Below are 25,470 nucleotides of genomic sequence, written 5' to 3'. Positions count from 1 at the left end.
GGCTACGACATTGGTGTTCTTGTACATATTTTGTAACCCTGAACTCCACATCTCCCCTAACAACTACTCTCTATGTACATGGTTGATTGAAGCAAATAGATTTAATTCTATTTAGCCAGATGTCAATTGGATTGTATTTGATGTTTTTAAACATAGCAAACCTTATAAGTTCATCCTTGAACTCTAATCGAGAGGGAAAAACCTATCTAATAAAAAATTCATATTTATCTGTTACCACTATAATTGGATTTGGTAATAATCATGAATTCATAACATATGGATCATCAATAATTGGAAATTAATCCTCTAAGTCATTGTACTTATCTAAGTTAAAATCAACTTGGTCAAATTGGATATCATCGGCTAAGAATACTTTTAAATTTGTATTGCATTCTAATTCCTATGCAATCTGAATATCTGAATCTACCTGCTGACTCTATGTTGCCTCAAAATATTCTCCAAATAATGTACTATTACTGGGTACCTCATCTTATAATGGATTTGTTTCTTCATTTATATCAAACGTCAAATTACTTGTATTTCTATTTTTGTTCACCACATGAGTATTTTCACAAGAAGAAGGAATATTACTTGGTGCTACATCTATGGATTATTGAGTAGCTTGTTGTCTCTCCACTAAATATGAATTAATGGAGGCCATACATGATTCAAGTTCATCAAAAATATAATCATCTCTGAAAACAAATATTGTAATCAAAACAATTACATAGACTAAGGTATGTATAGATGGTTTATAAATATAGTTCTGATTCTCATACTACAAGTTATGGCCCAAGGATGAATTTTTAAAAACATATTGTGCTTGGCTATGAAAGACTTAAATCTAAGACTTTAGAGCATGGTGAGACTGAGAAACACTGAAGAAGCCTAAGGAATTGGAATGGGTGGGTTAAATTTGAACTCGTTTAGTCCATTAATGAATTTTGATCGAGACTAATTGATGGACCTAGGAACTTGGATTTCTAAAAGGTTAACATATAATGAAGAGATGATTGTATAGAAGGTATTTTTAGTGTTTATGCCTCGTCTTGAGACTCGTAAGTGAAGATATGGTTGTATGCAACTGACCAAACACTATAGTGTTGGTTTTAGAATATCAGCACCACTGTGGTGCTGGTATTTCGAAACCAGCACCACAATGTTCTATTCTTCTCACATAGGGTGGTGCTAGTTTTCAAAGATTAGCACCACTATAGTGTTGTTCTTAGAAGAACATGACCATTGAGTTTTAAAAATTTTCAAAACCTTTTGATCAGTAAAAGAGGTTCTAATAAGCTCACAAAAGTTGGAATAGGTCCAATCTAAACTGGCTAAGTCCATCAATGAGTTTTGACCAAGACTCATTAATGGACCTAGGAGACTTGGATTTCCGAAAGGTATTTATGGTGGCCATGCTTGGTCCTGAGACCTGAAGCAAAGTTATGGTTGTGTGCAACTAACACAGATACTGTAGTGTTGGTTTCAAAATATCAACACCATTGTGGTGTTGGTATTTCAAAACTAGCACCACAGTCTTCTCACATAAGGTGGTGCTAGTTTTCGAAGATCAGCATACTATGGTGATGTTCTTAGAAGAATAGAACCACTGAGTTCTGAAAGTTTCAAAATATTTTGATTCAGTGCTGAGAATGCCTTAAACCAATAAAGGAGTGCACATTTGGGCTTTGATGCATCTAATAAACCTGCAGGAGTTTGAATGAGTTCAATCAGCATTGGCTAAGTCCATCAATGGATCTTGACTAAAATTCATTAATACACCTAGGGGATTTAGATTTCAAAAAAGTTGACATGTAATGGAAGAGATGAGTGTATAGAAGGTATTTATGGTGTTCATCATTGATTCTGACACCAAACTGGTGCTGGTCTTGGAACACCAACATAGATTGTGGTGCTGGTTTGGGAGCACCATCACCAATGTGGTGTTGATCTTCCTAAACCAGCACCACAATGTTAAGATTAAAGGCAGGGTGGTCTTGGTTTGGAAGAAGATCAACACCGCCTTGATGTTGGTGTCAAAAGATCAGTATCACACAGTATGATGAAAGATTAGCAAACCTTTGAGCAGTACTAAAGATTCATTTAAACATGTAAAGGAGGTTAGAATAGGACTCAAGTGCACTCAAGAACCCACAGGAGTTGGAATATGTTCAATCTGATGAGTTTTGATTAAAATTCATTGATAGAGCTAGAGGATTTGGATTTCTCAAAATTTGACATGTAATGGAAGAGATGAATTGGAGAAGATAAATATGGTGTACTGAGCCTTGTAAATGAAGTTATGGTTTCATGCAAATTGACATAAAACCACTCTGGTGCTGAATTTAAGTCATCAGCATCACAATAGAAAGTTCAGCATCAGAGTGGTGCTGGAGTTTAGAAAGTTCAGCACCGCAGTGGTGTTGGAATATAATGTTTAGCACAATATGTTGCGATTTGGAACTATTGTACATCTTTCAAGTTTTGAAAATTTAGTACCAAGTTGTAAAAAATACTACTAATAAGTTGGAAAAATATAAACCTCTAAATATATATTTTTCCATTTGCTCATCATATAATATCTCATATAAGAAAATTAATCATTTACAATCGGATGATTGTATTTATAGCGTCAACTTTACAAAAATCTCAACTACATAGAATGGACGAGAAAAAAAAATCTAAACAAATAAATTAAAAATATACATGAGAAAATCTTGAAGAGAATCGATGAGAAAATGTTGAATGAGCTGCTATGCTGAAACCTTGATCAGTCTTCTTTAGAGAACATCAAGTCTAAATTTTTAGATAACCTTTTAGGATTTACTCTTCCCATTGGTATTTTTACACTGTTAAAATTTCATCGGAATGTGTGTTTTGTGATGGTACAACTTGCATGTAAAATTAAGAGGAGGTAAGGTAAGCACAGAGCTCAATATTACTTTATGCTCAATATAATATTACTTTATGCATCCAAACCAATGAAACATATTTTTTTATAAACTGTTACTCGGATGCTTAGAAAAACATGAATGAAGTCAGCTATGGATGAGAGGGGTAAATTAGGAATTGGGTGCGCCCTTTGAAAAAAAAAAACAATGAAAGTTTAGCATACCTTTTGAGTATTCTCAAAATTTAGATGGGCCTTTTAAGAATTTCTCATTTATCCGTGACAGTCAAATCATAATCTACTATGTATAAAAATGAACCATTTATAATCTATACAGTTTAACCTATAATTTCTAGGTCTCAATAATAATCTTAAGGTTTAGAATATTAATCATATATAAAATATTAAAAATATTAGTCATATATAAAATATTAAAGACGACAACAACAAACGATCTTTATCCTTCCAGGAGCCTTTCACGGAAAATGATTCATGTATAACAAATTATATTTATTATTTTAATGAATTTTTTATTAAAATAAAATTAACAAATTATACTTATTAATTTAATAAATTATATTAAAATATAATTGAATGAAGGGTAATATAGTAAGTATAAAACTGGTTATGTTTTATTCCCTCTAAATAAATAAAGTAAATCAAACAACATTAAGTTATGTTTTATGCCCCATAACCTTGGTTATGTGATTACCTGGTAATCACATAACCAAGGTTATATATCATAACTTGAACCAAACGCACCCTAAGTGTACGATCAAATGACCACAATCATTGTCCACACAGCTACTAGCCGTAAGGCACACACCCAATCCACCATCAAACAAGATACACCATCAACCACAATCACAATACCAGTCCCTAGACATGGGACCTTTCACGTTAGCATCCAGGATGGAGGTGATTTTTCAACGCTATTAATGAACATTCACACCATGCTAAAGGAGGTGATTTTTCAACTTTAATAATGAACGTTTACGCTATGCTAAAAAATTATTATTCTCAATTATACTCGTGTGTTTTCTTCTCTAGATCTCTATTTTTTTCCCATGTGTCTAATTCACCTCTATTTTTCTCTTTTTTTTGTCTGTTCTAGATGACAGTGATGCAAATATGGTTTCAAAGCACACCCTATAGATAATTTCTAATAATACTTTTCCTTACAATTAGATTGCTTCTATATATCTATCAAGTCAGAATACATAAAATCGTCATTTTCTAGCCGTCAGTATATCAACGAATATTCTAGCCGCCGGCAAATTTTGAAGAAAATTCAAAATTAAGACACTAAATATTTTTTAAAATCAATAACACTTTTATTTATTGTATGATCTTATCATCATTGTGTCCCTTTTTACCATAACTCTTAAATAAATAATAAATAAATTCGTTTAATTTTTCTTACATTAATAGTAGATGCACTAAAATAATCATTGAATCAATAAGAATACTATATTTTATATCTTATAGGTACGGTAAACTGAAAAATAAAATCTGAATATATAATTCACATTTTCATAATCCAGATGAAAAAGATGTAATGGATACATTAAAGTTGATAGAGCTCGTGTCCCTTCCTAAAAATTAAAATAAGAGTACATTTATTTTATAATTTTAAAATAAAGAATTTCCTTTCCTTCCAACCACCCTCATTAGAAAATGACTACTTAATTTATTGAAATTTAAGGCCAGAAGTCATCTATAAAACTTGATAACACAGATGGCTCTTCAGGCTTTAAAGAATCATATACAACCCCATGGAGCATGACGAGACTCCGTCAGTCGAGGTTTTGGAAGACATGGTTGTTGATCGCCAGTTGGCAAGTTTCGATCCCAGCTTTTGGGATGACTACTTTATTACAAATCAGAAATCACAGGTATGAATATACTTCACTTGTTTTGTATCGTTTCAAAGCTTTGGATGCATATATCATTCATAAAACATATATAGCATATTAATTAGTATTGCAGTAATCACTGTATAATTCACTATATAGTTAACATATTAATTTTTCCCATGCATCCTGATGTAGTCTGAGGCATGGATGAACAAAAGAGCTGAAGAGCTCAAGAATGAAGTAAGGAGCATGTTCCAAAATGTTACTGGCGTTCTACAAACTGGCGTTCTACAAACTATGAATCTAATTGATACAATTCAACTTCTTGGACTTGATTACCATTTTATGGAGGAAATAGACAGAGGTTTAGACCATCTCAAGGATGTTGACATGAGCAAATATGGGCTCATGAGGTTGCTCTTCATTTTTGACTGCTTAGACAAAAAGGATTCAATATTTCTTCAGGTATGTATGATTGATTTTCTATTTTGTAGAGATAATGGACCTAATTATAGAGGAAAAGTCATCATCCTTTTCGGCGTCCACAAATTGGGAATCCTACGGAGAAGAGAAGCGACAAGGGGGTTAGTCTTGGCGCCGTAATCTCTTCGCCGATGGAAAACAAAGAGATCTATCATAATACCTAATAATCAATGGAGAACCATACTATATATATATATATATATATATATATATATATATATATATATATATATATATATATATATATATATATATATATATATATACCGGCGTATATATATATATATATATATATATATATATATATATATATATATCGAGTTGCGGTTCCAGTCATTCGGACGGCGGTATTATCATCGCCATTAATAATAATGGTGTAGATTAATGAGTTCTCATTATCATATTAATAATAAAGGTGCAGCCACACATCAAAACCTCATCAATAAATATAAGTTAGATCATATCACAAATTAAATAACATGCAAGCCCACTAAATTGAGATAAAATCTAATAATCTTCCACTTAGGTTATATGTTATTTATATACGTTATACGATTATATCTTAATTGACATTAACAACAATGTCAAAATTTATATAATAAGATACCACTAAAAAAAAATCTAGTCTATTAACTCCATTAGTATAGGACTAAAACGAGGTCATAGTTACTAAAATATTTTTAGTGCAATCAACTTCTAGTAAAGGTTGGCCAAGTTGACCAAGCTCAAATTGACTTGAGTTGGATTTCAATGTTTCATCAATATGTTAGTTGAAGTGAAACATCAAGTAGGTTAAGGTTAATCGGATACTTGATAGTCGATCAATAGGTTAGTTTGATTGAGTAAGAATTAAGTAGGTTAAGGTTGATCAGATACTTAACCAAGATGTGGAAAGTCTAAGTAGGTCACAATTGATCAATACTTGGTGATTGAAAGTCCAACATGGAGTTGGCACGAGACGAAAAATCCAAATGGATCACGGTTGAGCGAACACTTGGTGATCAAAGTCCAACAGAGAGTTGACAAGTGAAAAGTCCAAGTGGGTCATGGGTGATCGGACACTTGGTGATCAAAAGTCCAACACGGAGTTGGCACAAGAAGAAAGTCCAAGTGGATCACGGTTGACCGGACACTTAGCAGTCGAAAGTCCAACAGGGAAGTTGACATGAGGCGTGAAGTGTTGACAGATCAAGGTTGATCGGATGTCAGGCAACGATGAAGTCCCAACAGGTCAAGATTGACTAGATGTCAGGTAATGAGAAAATCCCGACAGGTCAAGGTTGACCAGATGCTAGGCAACGAGAAGTATTGATAGAGCAAACTTTCAAGGTCATAACCTTTAGCTCAGATATCAGTCAACTTTAGTGTGAGATAGAGCTTGTTCAGAGATATATCTTGTTACTCGATATCAGTCAACTGATGTAGATCAAAAGTGAATAGAAGTGAATTGATTTGATTAATCAGTCTACTGCATTATTTTAGAAGCGAACAGAAGAGAATCAATTCGATTGATCAGGACCATCAGTTGATTGGTGCTATTTTAGACGCAAACAAAAAAAAATTGATTCCACTGGTCACTCAATCAGCCAAATTAATCGATTGATTCACAAGTCGATTCGATTAATATTTGAAAAATCGATAAAATAAGATAGAATTTCAAAAGTTTCGAAAGTCATTATTTGGTTGTTGACCAAATCAGTTGACTGGTAAAGAAGATAAGTCAATTGATACGTTGAAATCAATCCCGACCTAAAGACTTTAAAAGAAGGATTTCGAAAAGTTTTTTGCTACTGGTTAACTTCTTGGGGGGGGGGGGGGGGGGGTTTGAGGACGAAGTACTACTACATTTCCAAACCAACAAGAGGTACTTTGAAGCTGCTAACAATGCTCAGAGCAAAGTTCTCATTTTGTAAAGTTATTTTGCTTTCATTAGTTGTATGAATTTTCGTTGTTATATTATCGTGAACTTGTTGTAAGATACTTCTCTGCCTCCGGAAGGTATCCAAAAAAGAGAAGTTCATAGTGAGGGGGATCATTAGGAGTAGGCTTTGGATTAGTCTTCTTAAGGAGGCTGATACCAAGTAAATCCTGGAGTGGTGCATGTGACATCAATTTTGGATTCAAGTTTCCACTGTGCATTCAAACAACGAGCCCGCAATCAAGACGAGAAGCGATCAGAGCTATTCACCCCCCTCTAGCTCGCAAGGTTCTAACAAAAGGAAGTCTCTCATCATGTATATGTTCACAACATCAATGCATGTGAAACATTATAAATCAACCATATTGCCTTGAAACTCCCAATGTGGGATTAAAGTCTGATTCAAAATGGTGTCTCCTCCTTTCATCCACCTCCTTCTTCCATTCACATTTCCAACAATCCCATACATAAATGAAATAAGGTATGTGATAGCATTCAGTAGTCGAGTCCAATATAGGGCAAGTAGATTTTACCCATTGAACATTCCCTTGTAAAGACATATTTGTTTATTGATTGACAATAGATATGATGTCTTTGACTTGATCTACCATCTGTATAATTAAGCATTGACATATCTCATTCAAAACTCTTCCTAATACAACTCAATTCTCATGGGTGTGTTCGTTCTTAATCATGAACATGCCTGATTCTATGAGAAGTTTTAAGAATTGTATCTTCGTTCTCTTCGAAGCGGCCCCACTTCTTTTTCACATAAGTGTCTCTTAAGAGTATTCCATATAACTCCACTAGATTATTAAAAGTCTTAACCCCCATCTTTCTATTGAGTAGTCCCCCCACTTAGTTGGTATAGTTAGGTTGTCCCATTAAACCTAGCTCTTGAGATCTCCCAGTCTGCATAGGTTCGATTTCTTTTGTATTAACATTAACCATCAGCACCAAGCTCACCCCTCAAGATGAACTTGCAACTAACTCTCTATTTAACCCTTTGATTAGTAGATCCGTTAGGTTTTTTTAACTTTACATAATCAACAATGATAACACCCATTGAGAATAGTTGCCTAATTGTATTATGTCTATGGTGTATATATCTAGACTTACCATTATATATATTGTTGTGTGCTCGGTTAATTACTGATTGACTATTATAATGTATGTAAATGATCGACATAGGTTTTGATCATCTAGGAATATCTTCTAATAATCATTGTAGTCATTCAACATTTTCACCACATTTATCAAGAGCTTCAAATTTAAATTCCATCGTAGATTTGGTTATTATGATTTGCTTAGAAGATTTCTATGAAATAGTTGCATCTTTCAAAGTGAATACATATCCACTCATAGACTTTGAGTCTTTCATATCAAATATCCAATTTGCATCGTTGTATCCTTCGATCACAGTTGATATCTCATATAGTAGTCTATAATCACGAGTATACCTCAAGTACCTTAGTACTTATGTTTTTCCTTTATAATGTTCAACATCAGGATTACTCGTGTATCTATTCAGTTTATTTACTGTTGGGAGCATCCCGGTGCAATGTGCGTGTTTACACGTTTCGTAAACGTGCGCAGCAGAAATATATAGATAATTAAACTAATTATTATCACAACACACGCATGGCAAAATAGAAAATAATATGTACAAGGCATGGCAGGAAATTAAAATTTTCTGAATAATAAATTATTCTACACGCGTACCTCGCGGACGACGACGTTAAGCCGTGTTGATATCAATCGAGCGGTCCTCGTCGGAGTCTCGCCTCTACTGGTGATCCACGCCAAGCTCCCGTCTGGACGGCTTCGGAAGCCACGATTCGCGTCATCGTCTTCGGTACTAGCCGATGATCGAGTCGAGAGAAGTCTTATTCTGAGAACTACGCAACAACATTTATCACGATCATTCCGGGGCTTTCTAACTATCATCGAGAATCGTATTCTCGATGTAGCTTTCGGTAGTCAACTATTGACCACTAATTTAGGACAAACAACCTAAAAACTTTTTCGGTAATGATGGAACAATTCTTCAGAACTTCACAAGTTTCCGTAGACATGGTTGTTAGTCGTTAGACGATCAAGATTGATTGGCTATACCCGAATAACCTATCCAATGACCGAAAATAATTTTTGGTGACTGCACAAGGTTTCCACGATAAAAACCTAATACAATTCGATACAATCTGACAACGACTCCAGTCGGCAACTACAATAGCTCTGGAGATCGACGATATATACGCTCTGGCAGCTTCACGACCTCTCGGACTGTCCCTCTCCGAAAGCAACTCTGGAATCGATCCGGCAGTAGCTTCGGCAACAACACGGCCAGCATCAATTCCTCTTCCACGTGGCTAAGCAAAGGGCATCGATGGCCACCGGTGAACAGAGGGAGAGCAGAGGGGTCGTCGGTCTTCTCCTCACACAAGCCAGCACGCTCTGTTCTTAGAGTAGAACAGAGCAACACTGTTGGTAGCACACGATGGCTGACGGTCGGCCACAGCTGCTCTAGCTTCTCCTCCTCACAGTCGGCGATGCTCGCGCGGAGGAGGAGCTTGGGTCGGCGACGTTCGCGCAAAGATGAAACCCGAGATGGGCGGCGGCAGCGAATAACAGAGGAGGGGAGGAGAAGGTTGAATCGCGACTTGGGTTTGCTGCTCCTTGTGCTCCCGAAGAAGACGCAGTGGCTAGGGTTCTTCGCTCCTCCGGCGACCTACCAGTAGCATCTCACCAGCGTTGGTCGCGACAGGGAAGAAGAACCACATGCCGACCCATGTGCTAGTTCTGTTTTATCGCGATGGAAGGTTTTTCTAGGGAAGCTACAGTGCGTAGCTTGGGGAAAAATAGGGCTGAACCGGATGATGAAGAAGAGAAAATCGGAAAGCCAACAAAAACCCTAAATCAGATTTAATACTGTAGCGAACTGAATCGAACCGGGTTTAAAACTAACTGGCTTGGTTCACTAACAAAACGAACTCCGATTTGACCCAAATCAGTTTTGTTTGTTTCGTCTTCACAAGACGAAGCTTCTCATTGCATCCGTTTTATCAAAACCTCTTCCATCACAAATCAAACCAAGTTGATTCAATTTGGTTCAAAATTAAATCATTTAGTTCACTAACCAAATAACCTCTAATTTAAACGAAATCAATTTCGTTCATTTCATCTTTATAAGACAAATTCCATCATATTGTTCTTTGTCTGGTCCAACCAGACTTTATATCTCTCATTCTGAGAATCCAATTCTCAAACTCATTTTAAGTCCTTTACAGAACTTGTAGTATGTGTGACTCAATAGGTTCCCGATTATGTTGGCCATCTGTAATTAACTATTAATTACGGAATGATCATGAGTGATACCTAGTAGTATATCATGACCCCCAATTGATCAAAAAATCAACAATTGATTCCAGAACATCTTATAAAGCTTTCAGCAACTAAACTGAATCGTGTCTCATTCCTTTCACCGTCTTATACCCGCTTGGTTCAGGACATGGTCTATGTGTCGGTCCCTACTAGGCTGACTATGTCACATCTAGCCCAAGCTGCTTTCTTGTCATGTGGATTTAAGTTACTTGTACACGTATCTAAGAGTATTGTACTCTTAACATGTAATACTTTGGTCAAAGACTTTTAGTAACAATCCTTACAAGCGGCCGTAGGGTATACGTCTCCTTTTCAAGAAGCGGTGAATCCTTTGTGTGCTATTCAAACACCTTTGAGCACTTCGACTTATACCCAATCATATTGGATCCACACCTTCTCAGAGATGCTTGCTTAAGATGTCAAAGTATAAGCCTCCATGATCAAGATGACTTGAATACCGCAAGTCAAAGAAAACTCGCACTTAAGTTGCACTGAGATCTTTATTGACATACGAATAGAACCATATGAAGTCTCAAGGCAAGTCACTCCAATGAACTAGTTACCTTTAACTAGCATCCACGTTTAACTCTCAACATCCAATGTCTCCAGCAATGAGATCAGCTGCTTGGTTAACCAAGGAGTCTAAATGTGCTAGTCTCAACAGAATTAATGACGTCCGTGCTCATCAATTCTTTGACTAGGGATAATTTTAATACATTCATAATTGTACATGTAGAGATGCTCACGAATTGTGATCCAATCACAAATTCTCTCATGCTATGAATCATATTGCGGGCATTTAGTATTTGAGTTTAAGATCTAATCAAACACATATGGAATGTGCACTCAAACAGTGAATTGCTATTTATCCAATAAATAGTATGACCGTAAAGCGATTGCCTTAGGACACCTCTCAAATCTAAACAATTGCGCATGATCCCCGACAACGGTGTCAAAAACTTGATGGGCGCTTTGCAAGTATACGGAATGTCGTCAAGTAATAAAAGATATCGAATCCACAGGGACCATGGAATTGATCAATAAACTAGTACAATAAGAGTGGAGAGATCACTTATGTTGAGTTGGTGTGGGGAAGAGAGAGTGTAGTCGAGCTCCTAAAACCTCAAATAGAGAGAAATCAACTATGACAGATTGGTGGAAACGATCCTAGGACTTCGAATTCCTCGAGATTATGTTGATTGACTATGGATCCTTTACCATTTCTCAATATATGCACATTTGCAGGGATTCTAACCAATGTATTCAATTAGACCTCGTCAGGTTTCCTCGGAATAAAATCAATGGTGTTCTAGCGTTATGATTGTCAGTTTGAGATGACACCAGTTAGCCTGGTTATGTCTCTCCCGCTGTCACCCGGGCACCCCAGCATACTACCAGTGTCCTACCCTCTGTCATAGGGTATCCATTTAAGGACCTCTCACTAACAATCAATAACTATTAGATATCCCTCATAAAGATTCATTATAGCCTAAAGATTTCCTCGGAAGGTCCGGTTAAAGGTTAACGTTCTGTCACAAGGCACCCCGGTCATACGATCCTAAGAATCCTCAAAACCACAATACATCCTTATCCTCATAGATTCAATACCATTCATAGACATATTATCAATCAATCACAAGGCACAAATCCATAAAGCAACATATACACATATATCACTAAACATGGTAAATAACAAATCCACAAGTTTAATCATCCATAACACCTCGATTCCTCCTAATCCTAGAATCTAGAGGACTACTCCATAACGGAAAGATTACAACTCGAAGAAGATGCAAAATAATACATTCTAAATCCAAGAAAGGAAGTAAAACTTATCAATGAAGGTCTTCTTCTCAGCGTTGCTTTCACCTCGTTGACGGTGGACGGAGATGATGGAGTAATCCGGACGGATAGATGGATCGTCGATTCCTGATCCAGAAGATGGCTTCGGTGGCTCCAAATCACTCCTAGGGTCTCTCCCAAGGTCTCCCCCATTTCTTAGGGGTCTTAAGGAGGCTATTTATATGTCCTCCTCTAAGTGCCCTATTCACACGACAGGCACGCCCCCGTCACACGGCCGTGTCTGGGAGGCACGGTCGTGTGCTGCTGCTCCTCTGGAGGATAGGCACGGCCGTGCCTAGGGGGCACGGCCATGGCCCGTCGATGCTCTGGAAGTTTGGCACGGTCGTGCCTATAGGGCACGGCCTGGAGCAGCCACGGCTCTGGAAAGATGGCACGGGTGTGCCTGTGAGGCACGGCCATGCACTGGCTGGATGCTGGAGCGAAGGCACGGCTGTGCCTGTTTGGCACGGCCCCTGGCAGCTGTTCCTCTGGTGCGAAGACACGGCCGTGCCTGGTGGGCATGGCCAGGGATTGGTTCTGCCTTTGAAGAAGCACGGTCGTGCCCTATGAGGCACAGTCCCTGGAGGAATGAGACACGGTCGTGCCTGGGAGGCACGGCCCTGTCTAGCCTTGTCTTCAATTGCTTCTCCGTTTAGCCTTTTTCGCTCCATTTCCATCCTGCAAATACATAAATACACGAGCAGACCTCCGAACTATGAAAAAGAGAAAATCTTGCCTAATGCACAGATAAAGGATGCAATGAACGTAGGAAATAGCATGAAATACAGAAAGATGTATGATTAAAGCATAAGAAATATATGTATACCCTGCGCACATCACAAACATTGTTGCGTATTTTTCAAAATAAAGTTTTCTCTCGAATCGATTGTTATCGATCATTGGCTAGTACCGAAGACGATGACGTGACTCGTGACTTCGGAAGCCGTCCGAACGAGAGCTTGACATGGATCACTAATAGAGGCAGAACTTCGACAAGGACCGCTCGATTAATGTCAACTTTGCTCAACGTCATCAATAAGGTATACATTGAATAATTTATTATTCTAAAATTTTAATTTTTATTCATGCCTTATACACTGTTATTTCCTATCTATGCATGCGTGTGTTGTAATAATTTTTATAAATTATTAGTATTTTTCGCTGCACACATTTGCGAAACGTGTAAATACGCGTATTACACTAGAACAATCCTAACAAAGATAACTTCTAAAAAGCAACAAAAAGTGTGCACTCAATGTTGTGGCAAAAAGTGATACCCTCACTCCGAGGGCCCCTCCAGTACTACTGCCCCAAGTGATCTGGAAGAAAGGTAAATCACAAGGGGCTTCGTCTCGGTCCAGTGGCCTACTATATAAGAGGGTGAGACAACCAACAGGGCATTTCACACCCATTAGGAATCGACTCCTATACCAGATTGCAACAGCTCCCATGCAGGAACCATTTGAACCCGTGGAGACAAGTGTGCATTCAAAATGCTTCTAGTAATGATAGTTCTAGACAATTGTTAAGTAAACTATCATCAATGCTTTAGTTCTTCTTTGATTTGTTTTTAGAGATATTTTGAAAACTCCTTAATCTACAATATCTACTTGAAGCAACAATGTTTGGTAGAAAAAAAAGGTAAAGAAAAGAGTTGATTCAAACTGTTATAAGTTTTTTATCCTAATGTATTATTGATTTGTTTTGATATTACATTTTGTGTTTAAAAGTTACTTCTTTTTGAACCAACAAGAAAAGCTACTTCTTTAAGTTCCAATATAGTAGTTTATATAAGAAAGTAGATGTACTCAAGAACTTTAGTAGAGAAGATTGATAACACACAATCAGTAGCAAAACATTCTCACAAACATAAACATCATATGTTCTCCAATGTATTGTGCAACTTAGAAACCCGCCGGCGAAGTAAAGGCTCAAGTCTGAAAGATGAAATACCACTTAGCCACCTTTTTGCATCATACATCTCATTCCATGCTTGAACTATTTCATCAATCTTGAAACATAAATCTGCATAACAGGATAATCATACTTCAGTAACAACTACCATATAACAACATACTCAAGATTTTATAGGCTTCAGTGGTAAAATTTACATCAAGCTAGTTGAATAAAAATGTTAAATCACACAAGCCAAACAAGAGTTCATGTCTAAGGAAATGTTTGCTAATGAGAAGACAGTTTAATAGAACTTGTACATGTAAATACATAACTAAATGAATACTAATATTCATTGTTGGTTGTTGTCTGTCGTTTCTTACTATGTTCTTTTATAAATCATTTGATCTCGAAAAGTTTAGGTATTCTATTAACATTTATATGAATATCAATAATAACCAAATCATACAAATCTTAAAACTTTTCATAAATTCTAGTAAAATATTAATCAATTAAGATTGATTTACAAATTTCATTGAAAACAACTTGGTTTTAGGTCTAGAAGAATAAATAAATATTTTATTTTTTTGATAACATAGCTGATGGACAAATAGAGAAAAAGAGTAAGAATATGCATATGATTTATTGACTAAAAAATTTGATATAGTGCTTAGAAATTTATTGTGGTTGATTGAAAGAAGAAATATATGATACTGTAAATAATAAATAGAAATTTTCAATATTCATGAGACTTGTATTTTTTACATGAATACAAGATGAGTTTCAAAATAAATAAAAGGTAGCCCGGTGCACTAAACTCACATCAATATAGAGTCCTAAACAAGGATCTATTAATGCGCACAGTCTTATCCTACTTTGCAAGAAATCATTTTTAAGACTCAAACTCATGATCTATAAGTCACACAGTAGTAAGTATGAGCGTATTAAACTATAGCAAGAATTGTGGAGAGCAACTTAAGAACTAAAATTTTAAGAAAAACAAAAAAATGAATAAATAAAAATAATTTCAATATATGAAAAGAATCGAGAGAATAGTTATGAATAATGGAGATAGACCATTTCTATTAAATTTTTATATTTGGACATATTATTCAACAAATGTTGATGAAGATATATCATTGATATGATAAAGAGAGGATGGTTAAAACAAGGAGCTTTTGGAGTTTTACATGATAGTCTAGTTCTCATTAGTCAATATCTATGAGTACATAGGATGACATGCCAAACTTTGAAGTTCAAATTGTTGATAGTTAAAAAATAACACATCAAAACCCTAATGTAAGGAAGATAAAAATGCAAAGATAAACATATGAAGTTACTATCGGAGAGCAATTAAGTGTTGTCCAAGGGATAAAAAATGGCTGGATAGTTTAAGAAAATAGACATGTTCAATTTAAATTCAGTAAAGATGAAGATGCACAGGATAGAGGGAGACCAAAAAATCTAGATGAGATACTAAAAGTGATTTAAGAGCTAAAAAATTTTAAGTTTTAATTTCTGTTTTGGTAGAAGTCAAAGGAAGCCTCAAAACATATTAGAAGCATAGCCCTCATAACCGAAATAAATGAAAAAAAAATCCAAAAGACTTTGGCAATGTAAAGTTATCTTTCCTACTTTTTATTCTTTATTTACAACAAATTACTAAATATAAAGAATTAATTATGGGTTAACAACAGTGATGGGCACATAAACTTAGCATATGTAATAGGAAGAGATACTATTATTCACTTAATTTCATGAAAACAATTCTTTCATTTTTTAAATATAAAAAAATAAAATGATAAAATAATACCATTTTTTTCTCTAAAAATATTTAATACTGTTATATCTAAAATAAAAAATAAAAATAGTAATCCTTATAATGAAAATAAAATCATACCATGCTTTCTCTTTTTCCATGAAGAATATGAAATTTAAATATACCATTCTACTATCTAAACAAAAAAACATAATTTCCAACTTGTGAAATTGATACTAAGATCTAACAAACAAGTTTTTTAGATTTTTAAGACAAAATTTGAAATCCACTTTCATTTTTTAAACTTTTCTTTTCACTGAACACAATTTTTTTCTTAAAAAAAAGAAATGCTTTCAAACAGGATCTAGACCTTTTACCTTCTTGAGTAGTTTCATTGGCACAATGATTTTTAACCATAACAGCAATATCTGCTGGAGAAGCCCCCGCCACAGTAAATTTTTCCATTGCTGCCATCAGACACTCTTCCCAAAGTGGTATGCCCAATTTAAATTCCACAACAGATCTCTCATAAAGCACAGTTCCCCAAAATACATTCATTTGAGTCTTCATATTAAAACCTTGTTCTGTTGTTTCATCACTTGATAGATCTTTGAAGTAATCTTGCAAACCCATCTTTTGCAACATTAACTTTTCCACATTGGGTTTAGACCCTTGCTTTAATCTTTCTTCTTCAATCTCTTCCCAAATTTGTGTCCCCCTCTCAATGTTCTCTTCGGCAAGGTTGAATAGTGTTAGAACCTCCGTGGAAGGCCCATTCTCTACATCTGCCATGTTTCCTTTTGCGAAACACCAAGAAAGCTTTGCTAGCTCAAACTGTTGCAATCCAAGCGCGAGAAGAGCCTCATAGAAGTCAGGCTTAAGTTTCAAAGCTTCTTCATATTTCTTTCCTGCTTTAACATACTCAGCCTGAGCCCACTCATAAGAAGTTTTCACAATGACTAGCATTGACTCCTTTGAAGCTTCTTCTGATAAGCATAACCTCTTCTTTGCCCGAAATATATGCACATTGCCCCAATTGAATAAAGCTAGAGCTGACATCTCCTGGAATTTCTTCTCAGCAAGTGTAAAAACTTCCTGTGCCTCTTCACTTGTAGTGGTGTCTTCCATTGCCTCTGTGTAAACCTTAATTCCTAACTCATGAAGGTTCAGATACTCATCAGAATCACAACCAACATGGTTCTTGAATAGTAGAGCAAATTGCACGATCCAGTCATCAATGCAAACTGAGGAGGGCTTGTCATCAGAAAAGCTATTCTTCTTAGGTGATCCCTTTTTTATAACTTCCTCAAACAAAGGATCATCCTCGGGTTTTACTTTTATGATGAACAACTTAATACATCCTTGTGGGTTTGCAGATTCTTCTATGCACCTCAACTCTTGGGATGTAGTGATTGTGACCAAGTCACCATCTTGATCTTTGAATTTGATAAGGAAAGCCTTCAATATTGGGAATTTGTTGGCAATGACCTCCCTCAACTGCAATATGTTGCAATTTTCTGGTACATGTGCATATCTGATGTCTTCCCCAAAGACTAACTTCACACTTTTCGTGGGCTCTTCTTTAGTCTCAACATGCTTCTCCTCCACAACCACTATCTTCTCCACAGACTTGTGGCTCTTCTTCTTCTTTAGCTTCCGTTTCTCTATAGGAGTTTCTGGAAGTGGAGAAACTTCCCTATCATCCAACCTTATGCCATGTTCCTCAATCTCCATTTTGACTCGCTCGGAAATCTCCAATGCTGCAATATTGTTCGGTTCCAAACTCAAAACTAAATCCACATCCTTGCTGGCTAAATCCAACCTGTTCAGGGCTTCAAAACACTTGGCCCTCTTCACTAGAGCTTTACTGTAATTGGGACAGACCTCAAGGGCAAGGTTGCACTCATTGATTGCTTGGCGGTAATCCTCAGGGTTCATCTGCATATAGCAAGATGCCATGTTGCAGCGAAGGTTTGCAACATCAATATGGTTCTTTGGAAGCAGCTTAATGGCTTTCTCATATTTCATGAGTGCCTCCTCATACTCCCGCCTCTGGAACAACCTGTTGCCTTCTTCTTTCTTGTGCTGAGCCATCTCCATGAAGACCGTTGTGTCTTCCTTGACGAACGTGGCGCAGCGGTCGAAAGTTCGGATGTTTTTCGAGCTTGGCAATCTCAGTCTAGCTGAGGCACTCCTATTCCTAAGAGCTGGCCTATTCATCTCCATATTTCCTCTGGTATCTTCGACGTAACAATCTTTTCCCAATTCAGAAACAAATTATTATCCAGGAAGTAGGGATTCAGATGTTCAAAATTTAAGCAAAATGAACGCAGCAGCGACAAGAACAATTGGCATTCAACAGGCGTTCACACAATCCCTCGAAACCTGAAGCAACTAAAATCCCAAACTCGTATCGAAGACCCAATCATTTCGCTAGAATCATCATGAAACCATTGGGGAAAGGGAGTCGGAAACTTATCTGAACCATCACTTCGAATCAAAATCTCGTCTCCCGCCTCTGGAACACGAAAAAGTCAAAAACTTTGGGGTTCGACGAGGTTGGTCTTCCCGTTCCTCGACGGAAAGGACGCCATGGTCCACAAGAATCCATAGGCCATCGCCCCAAAAATCTCCGCCAACCACCCCAAATTGGACGGCAAGGCAGCAGCACCACCGCTAAAGTTGCGGGCTTTTTCATTTTTGGCATTGCCACCGCATGAATCTATATTTGGACATGGGAGCTGCCACGTAATACAGCCGCTTTCTGCCACAATCGACTATTTGGACATGGGTGATAAATATTTATTTTGCTTAATTAATTATTTTATTTTAATCAGATATATTTGTTGATAGCTAGTAGGTGCGTGAATCGTTGGTGCATCAAAGCTAGTCGATTCCGTTGAGATGAACCTTCTCCTGCACGAAAATATATGAACGATAGGCGGAGATTTCAGTATAAAGATCAGAGAAGTAACCTTTAGAAAAAATGATAATCCCAGTAGCCACATCTCTCGGGATGGTCGGTCCGGTCCCACTTTCCCACCGACTACCAGGGTAAATATCCAGATGCCCAGCATCCTTTAATTGCGTTCCCCATTTAGGAAAAATTCCTACAAATACGTCGTATTTCAAACCGCGAGTCCCTGAATTACAACCCGGAGATTGCACCATTGCCCCGGGGACGAGAAGCAACCTTTAGACCTTCATGAAAGGTGATAATACCAGATCTATTGTGGTAGAACTGCTCCAAAATGGTAACCGAATGATGGTCGAACTTGTCTACTCGTCTGGTCCTGAAGTAGTGTTTTCCATGATCGGTGGCAAAAAAGATTATGTTCAAACGGTTCAAAATAAATCAGATCCTGAGTAAATCCACAAGTGGGAGGATATTTTGTAATTACCGCGATTCAACCCTTGTTGAATGGTGACAATTCTAATATCTGCAACCGACTCGGATACTCCATAGGGGCATGATTCTCTAAGAGATTATCATGGTTCACAAATTAGATATCAAGGTGTTGTGGGAACACCTTATGGACGTGTCTTTCCTTGGGAGGCTTTAATGATATCAAAAGCATAGAAGATCATAGAGTGTTAGTACACTCAGGTTCGATCTAAAATTTTAATATTTGTACAAAAGGTTCAAGTTTGACCTTGTCACTCCTCCCTTAGTTCACTACATTTCTTATTCATTAGAGAGTAATTAGAGGTGTTCTCTATGATTTGATCATGTTTTCTTTCTCCTTTTCATGCTTATTTTCATATTCCTTCTAGAGGTTTCATCCTCTAAGGTTGGCCAAATGATTGAGAGAAAGAAACTTAAGGAGTTAAAAGCATTAGAGACCCAAATCAGCACTATCATCATCTTATCACTTTGTGATGAATCGCATATGCATGATTTATTTTGACTTAAAGAACTTGAGATTGAAAATGGAGAATATAAAATCACAGCTCATAAGTCATCCTAATTAGTATTATTGATAACCAAAGATTAAAATGTAGTGAAGTCAACTTGCAGTAAGTCGACTTATCTTCAATCATAACTAGAGGTCATACTGAGAAAATCTCTAGAAAATCTATAGACAAGAAATACCTAATTAACCGAGTTGGATCCAACTTGTATTCAATTACAAAATATGCAATTTCAAAATCAAGTGAAAAAATTTTGTTTGAGTAACAATAATCTAAATTGATTTTAGTTGATTGGAAGCTTGAACAGTCGACTAAAAAGAATTTTCAATCGAATACCCTTTGTAATTATTTGGATGCTCAACGACTATATTTTCCTAACTAATCAATTGGTAGCCTTTTCTAAATGACTAAAGGCAGGCAAGATGTCTTTTTGAGTACTTCAATTATAAAAGCGTCTAGAGAGCTTTGAGTTGGGAAAAGTGAAAGAATTTATCAAACAAGAATTGTTCTACGTGCATGAATTATTAATGTCACAAATAATTCTACGTCGGATCTAATCATTGAGTGTACAACATATTAATGAAATCTAAAATTATGAAAATTAACAAATAGAGACTAAATCCAGAGTTATTGCCATTCTTTATTATTGTTGGAACAATCTAATGATTGAAAATGGTTTGATGATCTTCCATAGGAGCTAGAGCGATGGCTCCTTCAGGACGGAATGAAAGAAGAATTGATAGCCCCCGGGGTATAACTGAGTTGGTTACGACGCAGCAGAGTTGCAAAAGAGGACAAGAGTTTGAATCCTAGTGAAGCCAGACAATACCCTCCTGCGTCATGACTAACTGCAGTTTCCCGATTTACCTCCTCACAAATGGTCGTGGGGGCGATCGTGTGGGGCCGCTAAGATGACGGATTCCACCTTTTGCAAAAGAAAGAAGAATTGACATCTTTACCCTACATGGACCATACCCCTATATATAGCTTTGAATTCATTCCCATTATACGCCCATCAAGAATATCGAAAGCAAATTAATGTATTTCTACCTACAAAATTCATATCCATTAATTAAGTCCACAATTAAACATCAATTACATCATTTTATTGGACTTAAATATTTAATGGCAATATTATGTGTTATAACCTTAATGTATAAACCGACCAAATAGAGAAATAAATACTAATGATCTCCCACTTAGGCTACTGTGTGTTACGTGCGAAATCACAGTAGCCTAAAGGGGTCTTTGTTATCGTACTCATAACAAGGCCTGATAGTAATGACAACATCAATGTCATCAATAACATAAATATGATATGGATGTATAATATGAAAATTATATGAAATATAATTTGTACATGTCAATTTTCAATTGATTCTTTTAATAATCTAAAAGGGTCCAAATCATATCTATAAATACCAAATATTAAACTGCAATAATAAACTATGATAACTTTATTTTAGAGTTGTCAAATTAAAATACACATGTATCTTTAAACTTAGGTATGAGCAATAAATCAAAATATATATGTGTCAATAAATATGAAGCATAAAATATTAAATGCAAACTTCCACTGTATATGTACTTTATTCAAAAGAAGAACTCCCATATCACTATAAGAAAATCAACAATTGACGACTAAAATTTTCATCATTAATTAGTCGCTAAAAGAATTTAGTAATCTATTTGGTTAGTCGTTATGAATTCAATCGCTAAAGGTTAGTAACTAAAATTTTTAATTCGGTTGCTAATTTAGCCACCCAAATAAATGATATCGTTAGATTTTAGTGATCAGATTTATATTTTGGTATCTAAAATTAGTGATTAAATTTAAATTTTATTGTTAATATAGCGATCGAATTTAAATTTAATGACTAAATTTAGCAGCTTCTGTCGCTATATTTAAAGATGAAATTTAATTTTTATCTCTAATTTAAAGATCGAATTTAGATTCCATTGTGAAATTTAGTGAATGAATTTAAATTTTATCAATAATTTAGTAATCAAATTTATATTTTGGTCATTAAATTACCACACAGACAGGATATAAGACCTACACGGTCGTATCAACTAACTAAATGCAAACGAAATACTAAAACCATTAACCACAAAAGTTTCACATGCCATGTCCAAAAATATCGAAACAGAAAACTCCAAGAGACCACCATAAAGTCCACAAGTACGAATCCAAGTCCACAAATCACAAGTCCACATCCAAGTACATAAACCATACCATAAACACTAGACCAACGATAAACCAAAACGGAAAACCTCCTGCTGTGAGATGGGACCAGCCGACTGAACCTCCAAGCTCCAGTAAACCTATCTGCTACCTGGGGAGGAAACAAAGAAACCCCAGGGTCTGGGTAGTAAGCATGTGATGCTCAGTGGATACAAAATAATAGATGTGCATGAACAGATAAACGGAAAGATAGACAAAATCAACAGGTATAGGTATCAACAGATAACAGAGATCATGGTAATCAAGCATGGTATCTCAACAAGAATAATAAGGAAAGAATAGTGATACGCAACAGAGATAGGTATCAGTACATGGGAGCATATATGTAATGTCATACAAATGCAACAAACATAGCAAATAAGTGCAACAGTCGAAATCAGATGCATAAATTAAACTATGCAATAATCCTACCAACAATGCATGTAAAACACATGGCAACCATCGCAAACAAATGCAAGTCTCTGCCCGCACTCTGCATTCCCCAGTCACCCTCCCAGAGCACAGTGAACTGAGGGGCCAGACAAGACATACTGCACAGACTCCAACACACAAACCACCATAATCTGGTGGGGAGCGGCAGTGTAACAGGAGGGCTATATAGCCAGTCCTGGTTGCACCCAACAATAGTGCAAGTAGGCTCTTTCCACTGATCACACCACTACACGGTGCAGGGCCAGAGCCTACAAGAACAGCCAACAATGCTGTCCGCAACATCTACAACTATCATGAATGCATGATGATCATTCCTACATGTAATAGCTACAAATGATTAGCATGTTCAACAGATATCAAGGGAAGTCAATTTGAGTCAATGGTACGACAGTTTAAACTGTTCTAACAACGAGAAGTTCAACAGGAGGTCATTCAACAGGTATCAAGCAACGAAAGGTGTAAAGTATCATTTAATTACTAGCATGGATAGCAGGAGTAGCAACAAAATAGCAACAGATCACAATAAAGGTCAACAGTAAGTCTCAAGAAATGAGCAAGTAACGAAGTAGACAACAATGCAATAAGGATAGCAAAAAGATAATCATGCACTACGAAAAGGAGAGCCTGTGTTGACCAAGCACAGGAGTACCCACCTGAATCCGACGAACGTAAAATAAAACCCCTCAGAAAAATATCCAGACTCCGTGTATAATAGGACCAATCAAGTCACGGTCCTGAAATCAAGTAGCATAACAATACTAAGTATATCACCACATTGAATTTACAATAAAGTAAATCCTAATCCAACATTTAAATTAGTCCAACCCATCCAACTTTTCCCTTTATCGACATTCATTCTAAATTAACCGAATCAATTCGCCTTTAACACCCCATTAGACTAGTCAATCCAATCTAGAATTCATACTTAACCCATGTTCGATTTCCCATCAGATCAAATCAAGAACCCAAACCAAGAGCCATACTATGGAACAAATCCTACAAGCCTCGGTTACAAGGATTTTACCATTGATTACAATCTAACAAAATTCATAATATGATCCCACCTATTTTCCATGAACAGATTTATAAAACAGTACCCCTCTAATCAAAACTTAACTGGATGACATCACATCGATTCCTAAATCTCATTCTTACCAAACCAACAGAGATTTCCACGAATAGAACAACGAGATGCTACAAGAATTGGTTTCAAAGACTTACCTCAGATCTATGCCCAGTCAAACCCTAAAACCAAGCTTCGTTTTCCCTTCTTCTTCAGTAATCGCCGAAACAAGGAACTCCTTGCTGCCAATCTAGAGAAACCTAATGAATCAAAGCAAAATTCCTCACCAATCGGATTACAAATATTCACCATCAAAACCAATCGATTTCGAGTGAAAAACCTCACCTAAAAATCCAGCCGTGCCCTAGCTGTCCCCCTTTCTTCTTCTTGGCCGAAAGCAAAGGACTCCACACCGAGAACCAAGCAAGAAAACCTAGCTCCAATCCCCTTTTCTCCGGTCCGGCGACGCAGGGTGCGACTGCAAGCAACAGACGGCGGCGTCGACGTCCCGCAGCAACAACCAACGGTGTGGCGACGAGGCAGTGGGGAAAAGGAAACACGAGGAAGGGAGAGAGGGGAGCGGCAGTGTCGGCGGTGGCTTCGGCCGGTGCGGAAGACGACGCGAGGAGAAAAGAGAAGCGGCGTCGATGAAGATAAGGAAGAAAACAGAGGAGAAGCGGCGGAAGCAGAGGATTTGGTCGCAGTTTGGGGGAGAACAGCATTGCGATGAGTTTATAAGTTTCTTAACGGGTTGTAGATTTAGGATCCATCAGCTAATAACCCATTAAGCCAATAACATATAACCCAAATCCCTTTTTATTTATTAGGTTTAATTTATTTACGATTTAACCCCTAGATTTTTGATATTTTACAAACCTAATCTAGGTCGATGACCTGACCCTCTCTACCCAAGTTGGAGAGAGGGACATTACCATTACACCCTCCATCATTAGCACATTTTTAGGACTCTGCCCATCTGAGTGCGCATTTTTGTGCTATCCACCTAGGAATTTACCTTTTGGAGATCCCTACTCCCACATCACCCTAGATATCATGCATACATATTTTTGTTTAGGAGGATCGGGCTCCTGGTGTAGTCCAGTTCCCCTCCGACAGACTTAGGATATAAGACTATGTCCTATATAGAGTTATAGTTAACTGCATTCTGCCACTGACTACCAGGGACATCGCTATTATGCGACCCTTCCACTCTTTTCTCCTTTATGCATTCATACATAGACTTGACATAGATATAGGTTTACATATATTCCATACCATTATTTTTGCATCTTCTGTGAGCACCAGCAGAAGGGTTCATATGCCCTACTGTCATATCCTCACTGGCCTATTAGCTACCCTAAGGGTTGATATCACTGATGGTGATATCATACCACCTAGTGATTTTGACATGATAGGGACTAGGAACCTTGCATTAGGTGGGGTTAAGGTCAATAATGATGGGGTTCTTTCCTGGAGGCGACAGCCTCAAGCCCTAGCCCCAATCCCAGCCACCACCAGCAGCTGACATAGATGATGAGATAGATTTAGAGGAGCTGCTTGGACTTCCTGCACCTCCACCTCCACTTACTAACGACCAGCGCCTGACCTGCCTCGAGGAAAACCTTCCAGGATTTCTAGCAGACAGTGATTAGTCGCTTCGATGGTCAGGATGCTAGGATGATAGAGTTGATGGAGATGATTAGAGCTTGGGGTCATCCACCACCACCACCTCAGTAGTTGTATTTTTTTAGACTATCTAGACATATTGACACTAGTATTATACAGTTTTTTTTTTGCAT

At 36.9% G+C, this 25,470-nt stretch overlaps 1 protein-coding gene and 1 pseudogene across 1 annotated transcript; one reads left to right on the top strand and one right to left on the bottom strand.

The window, feature by feature from the left end:
- Nucleotides 1-4,625: 4,625 nt before the first annotated feature.
- LOC141812583 ((S)-beta-bisabolene synthase-like) overlaps nt 4,626-25,470 on the top strand; it is a 39,388-nt pseudogene continuing 18,543 nt past the window's right edge.
- On the bottom strand, nt 14,244-18,245 carry LOC141812581 (protein PHOX1-like). The gene is made up of 2 exons (XM_074700591.1): nt 16,397-18,245; nt 14,244-14,392 (listed from the first exon to the last, which is right to left on the bottom strand). The coding sequence occupies exons 1-2, from the start codon at nt 18,243-18,245 to the stop codon at nt 14,244-14,246; spliced, it is 1,998 nt and encodes a 665-aa protein (XP_074556692.1).

The sequence above is a fragment of the Curcuma longa genome, chromosome 19 (genome assembly GCF_044706935.1).
Source record: "Curcuma longa cultivar G26 ecotype Majalengka, Jawa Barat chromosome 19, ITB_CL_G26_1.1, whole genome shotgun sequence".
NCBI classification, from domain to species: domain Eukaryota; kingdom Viridiplantae; phylum Streptophyta; class Magnoliopsida; order Zingiberales; family Zingiberaceae; genus Curcuma; species Curcuma longa.
Note: the sequence above shows the minus strand (reverse complement) of the source record. Positions and strands in the feature narration are given on the sequence as shown.

Coding starts and splice junctions, on each gene's coding strand:
- LOC141812581 (XM_074700591.1), bottom strand. CDS start 18,245: ATGGAGATGAATAGGCCAGCTCTTAGGAATAGGAGTGCCTCAGCTAGA. Junction 14,393..16,396: donor CAATGAAACTACTCAAGAAG/GTAAAAGGTCTA, acceptor CCTGTTATGCAG/ATTTATGTTTCAAGATTGAT.